This window comes from Carcharhinus amblyrhynchos, chromosome 23 (assembly GCF_965287045.1).
Source record: "Carcharhinus amblyrhynchos chromosome 23, sCarAmb.v2.hapA, whole genome shotgun sequence".
NCBI lineage: Eukaryota > Metazoa > Chordata > Chondrichthyes > Carcharhiniformes > Carcharhinidae > Carcharhinus > Carcharhinus amblyrhynchos.
This window is the reverse complement of record NC_137346.1, coordinates 8,350,959-8,359,251: the sequence shown is the minus strand read 5'-3', so window position 1 is coordinate 8,359,251 and position 8,293 is coordinate 8,350,959. Positions and strand designations below refer to the sequence as shown.

The window sequence follows — 8,293 nt, the reverse complement described above, 5'->3', positions numbered from 1 at the left end:
TGCGACAGTGACTTCATTGCAGTGTTAACGTAAGCCTACTTGTGACACTAACGAAAAACAAATGAAGTCAACAAAAATCTCCTCTTAGTTTTCTCCTCTCCAAGGAGAACAGTCCCAACTTCTCTAACCTAGCCCCTGAACTGAGGTTCAATCTGTCCCGAGTCAGAAAGCTTTGGGATATCAGAGAACCATCCCTCGGGCTGAATGGCCTACTCCAGTTCCTGTGAATATGATTTACTTTTGCCCAGCGGCAGGTTACAGTTGATGTAAAAAAAGATGAGCTGCGCAAACTGCAGTAAAATAAAGCTAGTTAAGGCTGTCATCTTTGCGCTACTGTTTTATTTTGGTGAGATCTGTACAAATTATCGATTCATTATGTGGGAAATGAAACCTTTTGACTGGATGGGTGTAATGGGGGAAAGGGCGTGCTGCCCACGTGTTAACAGTCCTGGGCCCACTCCACCTGTGGGGAAGAAACTCCTCAGCAACGTTTCAGATCATTCGATTCCATCAAACCGGCAAGTAAACATCAACAAACATCACCACCATTGGGTATCATCTCTTACTTCTTTCTCTTGCGTTGTTCTTATCTCTCATTGATCAGAACAGTCACTGCTGGAGAAGGGAAGCTTTTGTTCCTGATTTTGTGACCTGAGGGGTAGCAGGGAGGCGGGGGGGGGGCGTGTAGTTTTACCACTTGTAGCGCCGTCATAAGTGCGTCAAAAGAAGGAAAAGAAACGTATTTACAACATCAATAAACGCATGAGGGAGAAAGGACTAGAAGGGCACACTGATTGGATGTACCAAAAGGGAGTGGGGCGTGGGAGGTTGTTCGTGTTGGGGGGAGGGGAAAGCATAGACTAGTTGGGCTGAATGGCCTGCTTCTGCGCTGTTCATTCCAAGTAATTGCACGTACTTGTGTCAGTGCACAAGGTGATTCAAGTGATTGCCCGCTGCCAGCCCTCCCCTCGCCCCCAACAACATCAAGCACTGCCAGTTGGGCAAAGCATGTTGAGATGTGGGCTAAATGTCCCCCTGCTCTTCCCCACGCCACGTAATTCCCAACCTCCCTCTCCCCCAATTGTGCCAACGTGAACTGTGCCACCTTCACACCGATGGGTCATCACCATCTGCGGCCGGCGATACCAGCTTGCACCAAATTAGGGGCGGACCTCAGCAGTGGGGACTGACCAAGGAGGGAGCCTAGCTCAACTCCCCTCCCCTCTCATTTCCCATCCAACCCCGGAGTATCGAGCGAAAGCACCCCGCCTCCGCTCCCACCATCTCACCGCCCTAACCCAATCCCTGAGACTTCCATCCCCTGGACTCGAGCCACAATTCTCCAGGGGCGATAAAAGAGGAATGTCTAACCCAATGTACCATCCGGCTCTATGCTGCCCAACCACACTGCCCACATTACTCATCACCTTCAGTCTGGTCCTGCCCGCGGGATAAGCACCTCTGGCTGCGGTCTGCACTTAGAAAGGGGGGGTGGGGGGTGGGCTTTGCAAATGAAAAGGAAATGGTGTTGAATGGATGAGGGCGGCCGATGGTGTAATACAGGGGAGGTGCTGGATAGGGAAAGGAGGGGAGAGAGCGGGGGAGTAAGGTAGGGAAGTGGGGGAGGGGGGGGTGGTTCTGTTCCCTTCAGTCCTGAAAATTCATCTCCCTCTCCCCAACCCCTTTCACCCAAGTTTTTCAGACAAAAGGGAACACCAGAATGCACAAAGAAACCAAAGTGGCTTTAGGCCTTCAGTTGTTTAGAATGGATGAACACAGCACTTGTTATCCCGAATTCTTCAGAAAAAAACGTTTGTGTGTGTTTTTTTTATAGAGATATATATATATATTTAAAGCAATTCTGTAAATTCAGGTACAACAAATATTAATACTTGGTACAGAATGAAGAAAATGGAAAGGCTTCAGCCTCCCTGTCGAAAGGAGCCACATCGTCAACACCAAAAGTTAGCGTTTTATTTCTCTTCAGCTCTGGGCAACCACCATCCAAGTTTAGGGGCAGACAAAGCAGAAGCCAACGCATTAAACCAGAACAGCACAGACTCCCCCGCATCTATCCTATCTGGATCCGTGGCTTGTGTTTGAAGAAGCATCTTCCATCTCCTCAAGACAGAAGAAGAAAGAAAAACACCTTAGCGTAAGCTGTACGAGGGTAGCAATATAATCTGTAAACATACATTTCCAGAAAATTAACAGGGGTCAATTAGATAAGGGCTGTGCATATTGTCCAAAGGACAGGTATAGACGCTTAAAAAAAAAGGAATTATTCCATTACGAATCTTTGCACACAATTATCTGGCCTCCAGTTTGTTTTTTTTTGGTACTTGGATGAATCAAGCTCTGTGTTTTAGACCGTGTTCCTCCGTCGCGATTATGCAGTGCATATTATTCAGCTGGGGATCTGGTCAAAGAAGGAAGCCCCTTCACCACAAGGCGGACGAGGCCAACTTTGTTTGAGGGTTTTTTTTGAAGGATCAAGCCCGTGTCGGGGGGTGGGAGTGGGGGGGTGGGGGGTTGCGGAAAAACGTCTGGAACCACCATTGCTTTGGTAACCATCAGACTGGGGAATGCCTCTGAGAAACAATGGTGCGATCAAGAGTTTTGGGCTTGTTCCCAAGGGGCACGAGTCAGCAGCAGGTGGGGCAAAATTGACTCCAGAAGAGGGAGGGGGTGGAGGGCGGCGTGGGGTTTGTGTTGTTAAAATATTATTTCCGAGTGCGCCCTCTGATATACTTCCTGCTGCTAGTGGGGGAACTCCTTCACCACATCGTCATGTGTTGCCGGTTCAGTTCCATTGGGCGTGGGTATTCCAACAATTTCCAATTATATTCCAATGGTCCAAAAGGGATGCAACAAATCCATGGCCTGCCTCAGCACATAGTAACAGTATTAATCGCTTGTAACTTTAAAAATTGATTTTTTTTTGTTGTTTTTTTTTAATTTTTTTTTTTTGGTCCCTACTGGATTGACGGCAGTGTTAGAATGTCTTTGCCCTTTTCGTTACTTGGGGGGTGGGGGGAAGCAGGCTCAACGGATGACGAGGACCAGAGTGACCAGGAGGGTGAGCCATCCAGCGCTGGGGCGGGGGCTCCCTCCCCCTCCGGCGGGCTGTTGGATTCCGGGCGGGAGGTCCAAGTGCGTGCGACGGGTGCACTTAATCCTTGACCTGCGCCGGGGCGAGAACGGGCGGATGGTCTGCGGTTTCTGCCCGGCGTCGGGCAGGTAATCGCTGCCCCACATGCCATCCAGCGTCCCGTCCGGCGCCATCTTTGGGGCCACCTCGCCCGCGTCGTCCCGCTGGCTGGTGCCGTTCTTGCCGGGCGACGGGTGCTCCGGTCCGGGCGCCCCGCCCCGCGAGGAGGGCCCGGCCTCCAGCCCGTTGTTGATGCCGTGGTGGGGGTGGTGCCGCGTCCGGATCTGGTTGAGCGACTCCGACCCCGTGCAGTTCTTGAAGAGGCGGGAGGACAGCACCTTGAGGTCGACCCCCTGCAGCTCCCGGGGGGACTCGCAGATGACGCTGCTGCTTGCCCCTCTGAACCTCTGGAGCCATTCCCACAGGGAGCGAGCTTTGCAGGTACACTCCCAAGGGTTGCCATTCAGCCTGAGATACTGCAGTGATCCGAGCTCCGCCAAACATTCCCCAGGAAGCGAGCTCAGGCTGTTATTGAACAGATACAAAGTGGCCAACCGGCGAAGGTCGTGGAAAACCCTTTTGTTGACCCAATGAAGCCGATTCTGGTGCAGCAAGAGGCGGTCCAGGTTGACCAGGCCCCTGAAGGTGTTTTGGGACAAACTCAATAACTTATTCCCATGCAGGAAGAGCTGTGTCAGGTTCACCAGCTCCAGGAACAGGTCATCCTGTAGATACTCTATGTGGTTCTCCTGCAGATACAGGTACTGCAAGTTGTGAAGGCCTTCAAAGATTCCATTGGGCAGGAAGGTCAGCCCGCAGCGATAGAGGTGCAAAGCGTGGAGCTTCTCCAAGCCGTTGAAGGTCTCCGCGTCCAGGAACCTCAGGTGCCGGTTGTCCCCGAGGTCAAGTTCCTCGAGGAGGCTGAATCCGCGGAAGGCTTCGGGGTCGATGAACGTGATATTGTTGGAGTAGAGCCAAAGGGTGACCGTGGAGGGGCTGAAGGTGTTCCTCAGCAGCAGGGTTATCCGGTTATTCTGGAGGAATATTCTCTCGCTGTTGGCGGGAATTCCTTCCGGGATGGAGGTGAATCCGTGCGACTGGCACGTGACAGTCATGGGGGACGGGTAGCAAACACAGTGTCTGGGGCAAGAGAGCGAAATGTGGAACTCCAATCCAAGCAAGATCAGGAACAGTTCCAGGTTACAGCCTGAAATAAGAGAGAACACACAGTGAGTATATTTATACACACTCCTGCATTTGTTTTCAAAACTCTAAGCCGTCAGGAAGAAACACTTGAAAGTAATTTATATTATTCTAGTATAATAGCATGATTAACCAAGCTAGTAATTAGCTTCTCCAAGACCAAAGTACAACGGAAGATGGAAATCTGAAATAAAGACAGGGAGAGGGGGCGATCTCACCAAAACAGTGTTGAACGTGTGTGAGAACGGGAGACAATCGCGCTGACTTTCTTTTTGGGCAAGTTAAAAATCCAATCTGACCTCACTTTGATATGTAACACTACAGAACAGAGAGATGTGTCACTGCCTCTCCGCAACCACTGTGGGCCCCCACAGCCAATCAGCCCTCCCTCCCCCTCCCAGATGGGCTATTTGATGTGACCGCACCACCACCACCGCCCCCCCCACCCCCGGCCCACCCGCCATGCACGGAATGGTCAATTTCTCCCCCAACTGCCACCGTCCTGGTCAATCATCTCTCCCCCCGATCCTATTTGCAGAGTGCACGGTGTTCCCCTTGCCTGCCTCCTGTTAAGCCCCAATCCTTCAGCCCCTGACCTTTCCCAATAGGTCCCACCCCTTGGCACTGCCCGAAGCACACTGCCAGTGTGCCAAGTTGTAAGTGGATACTGTCCAGTGGGCAGTGTCAGGGTGCCAGGCTGGCAGTGCTAGTGTTCCAGATGGGCAGTGCCAGGATGCCAGGCTGGCAATGCCAGTGTGCCTGGTGGGCAATGCCAGGGTGCCCGACAGGCAGTGCTAAGCTGGCACTGCTCAAGGGGGCCCCCCTCCCAGAGGGGCATCAATGGCCTCTGGTCCCACCAGTGAGGACATCACGACAGCTCCCTGTTGATGGCAAGTGAGTCGGGACGATTGCATCCCAGACTCACTTGAAATATTTAAATTTTACTTACTATAGAATTTAAACATTACAATGAGCCTGTTCGGGTGCAAAGCTGATCTCACTGGATATCCGGAGCTGGTAAGATTGCGAGAGGTGAGAAATCAAGTGCGAACCCGATTTTTTCAGCTCTCTCGTAATCTTACCAGCTTGGCCCACCAACTGATCGGTGGGACGAGAAGGCAAGGTCACCTCCCCAAAGAGTTCTGGAAACACTCTGCAAGAAATGTACAGCCGTTCACGCTGAGTTTAACGACTTCAAATTGTAATCCTTGTCTCCAACTGGTTTCAATTCCTTTGCAGCTTTTGTTATCTTTATCTCGTTTCTTTGCTTTCAGGCAGTGGTGCACCTGCTCTAGGTACAACCTCTGTGCATCTCGTTCCTTTTGTCACCTCATTGCGTCAGGTGGGTGAGCCAGGCTCAGTTTTGAGGGTTCAGAGGGGAAGTGAAAAAGAAAAACAAATAAAAGAAGCAAAGGGGGGGTATGAGGAGAGACTGGCAGCTAATATAATTTATCAGCATACAAACATTAAAAATATTTAATAAAGAGGAATGGGACTGGATAAGGAACCTAAAAGACTATTATCTAAAACAGCACAGCTGAGGTATTAAATCATGACTTAGCATTTGTTTTTAATCAAGGAAGAAAATTCTGGATAAAAGCAAAATACAGCAGATGCTGGACAAGCATACCGTTCATAGAGAAAGAAATGAGAGAGTGCAGAATGTAGTGTTACAGTCACAGCTACAGTAAGTAGTCTCATAACACCAGCTAAAAGTCCAACAGGTTTAGTCAGGCTACCAATAACGAGGATGTAGAAAAAGGTCAACTTAATGTGAGGTAGGTCCATTCAAAAGTCTGACAGCAACAGGGAAGAAACTATTCTCGAGTCCGTTGGTACGTGACCTCAGACTTTTGTATCATTTTTCTGACGGAAGAAAGTGGAAGAGAGAATGTCCGGGGTGCGTGGTGTCCTTAATTATGCTGGCTGCTTTGCCAAGGCAGCGGGAAGTGTAGACAGAGTCAATGGATGGGAGGCTGGTTTGCGTGACGGACTGGGCTACGTTCACAACCTTTTGTAGTTTCTTGTGATCTTGGGCAGAGCAGGAGCCCATACCAAACTGTGATACAACCAGAAAGAATGCTTTCTATGATGCATCTGTAAAAGTTGGTGAGAGTCGTAGCTGACATGCCAATCTGAAACAAAATCTGAATCTGAAACAAAAACAGAGAATGCTGGAAAATTTCAGCAGATCTGACAGTATCTGTGGAGAAAGAATAGAGCCAATATTTCGAGTCTGGATGAATCTTCGTCAGGAGATCCTGGTGTTATGCATACGTCATCCTTGCCCAATCAGGTAGGACTCACACTCCAGAGCGGCTTGGAAGCAGGGGCACTAACCCACTGCACCTCCGGCGAGGCACTGGACTGGCAAAAATTGCATATTAAATAGGATGGCTGTATTTAAAATTAAATAGGCTGGCACGGTTGCACAGTAGTTAGTACTGCCACCTCACAGCACCAGGGACCCGGGTTCAATACCAGCTTTGGGTGACTGTCTGCACTCTCTCATTTCCTTCTCTGTGAACGGTATGCCCTGTCTGTAAAGCATGCAAGAAACAATACTTTTCACCGTATACTAATACACGTGACCATAATAAATCAAATCAAATCAAATCAAAGTCTATGTGGAGTTGGCACATTCTCCCTGTGTCTGCGTGGGTTTCCTCTGGGTGCTTCAGTTTTCTCCCATATTCCAAAGATGTACTGGTTAGGTGGATTGGCCATGATAAGTTGGCCCTTAATGTCTAAAGATGTGTAGGTTAGGTGATTTGGCCACGCTAAATTGCCCCTTAGTGTCTAAAGATGTGCAGGTTAGGTGGATTGGCCATGATAAATTGCCCCTTAGTGTCCAAAGATGTGTAAGCTAGGGAGATTAAGCGGGGTAAATACACGGGGTTATGGGGATAGGGCCTGGGTAAGATTTTAAAAAGGTCACTCGATGGGCCGAATGGTCTCCTTCTGCACCGAAAGCATTCTCTGATTCTATGAAGTCACCAGGACCGGATGAGATGCATCCAAAGATATTGACAGAAGTGAGGATAGAAACTGTGAGGCACAGGCCATAATTATTCACTCCTCCTTAGATACAGGGGTGGTGCCAAGTGACTGGAGAATTGGAAATCTAACACAGTTCTGCAAAGAAATGTAAAAGTTTAAGCCCAACACTACAGGCCAGGAAATTTAACCTCAATACTGATAGAAAAGGCAATTCACAGAATTAACAGGCAAATGCGGATTAATTAATGAAAGCCAGTATGGATTGGTTAAGGGTTACTCATGCTTAAGTAACCTCCTTCAGTTTTTTGATGAGTTAACACAGAGGGTTGATGAGGGTAATACAATTTTTGTGTTCTGCTGAAAGACATTTGAGAAAGTGCCACATAACAGACTTGTCAACAAAGTTAGAATTCATGGAATAAAAGTGATGGGAGCAGCACATAAGACATTGGGGGCAGCACGGTGGCAGAGTGGTTAGCACTGCTGCTTCACAGTATCAGGAACCCGGGTTCGATTCCTGGCTTGGGTCACTGCCTGCGCGGAGTCAGCACGTTGTCCCTGTGTCTGTGTGGGTTTCCTTCCACAGACCAAAAGACATGCTGGTTAGGTGTTTTGGCCATGCTAAGTTCTCCCTCAGTGCGGCAACTAGGGGATTTTCACAGTAACTTAACTGCAGTGTTAATGTAAACCTACTTGCGACACTAACAAATAAACTTCAAAAAAAGGTTGAAAAACTTGGCTGAATGACAGGAGATAGAGAGATGTTTCTCAGACTGGAGGAAGGTATTTGGTGGGATTTCCCAGTGATAATATCTCTGCTTTACTTGATACATACTAATGGCCTGGACTCCTGTGTAGCAGAGCACAATTTCAAATTCTGCAGGTGTAATAACTCCACCGAGGTGAAAAGTCCCATCATCAAGTTACTTTATTTATATC

General features: G+C 48.9%; 1 protein-coding gene across 1 annotated transcript in view; it reads right to left on the bottom strand.

The window, feature by feature from the left end:
- Positions 1-2,503: 2,503 nt before the first annotated feature.
- The window catches only part of LOC145357258 (reticulon-4 receptor-like 1), a 63,084-nt gene continuing 57,294 nt past the window's right edge, over positions 2,504-8,293 (bottom strand). The window contains exon 2 of the mRNA XM_080210436.1: positions 2,504-4,358. Coding sequence (XP_080066562.1) covers positions 3,046-4,358 — 1,313 coding nt within the window. The 3' untranslated portion in view covers positions 2,504-3,045. The remainder of the gene's footprint in view (positions 4,359-8,293) is intronic.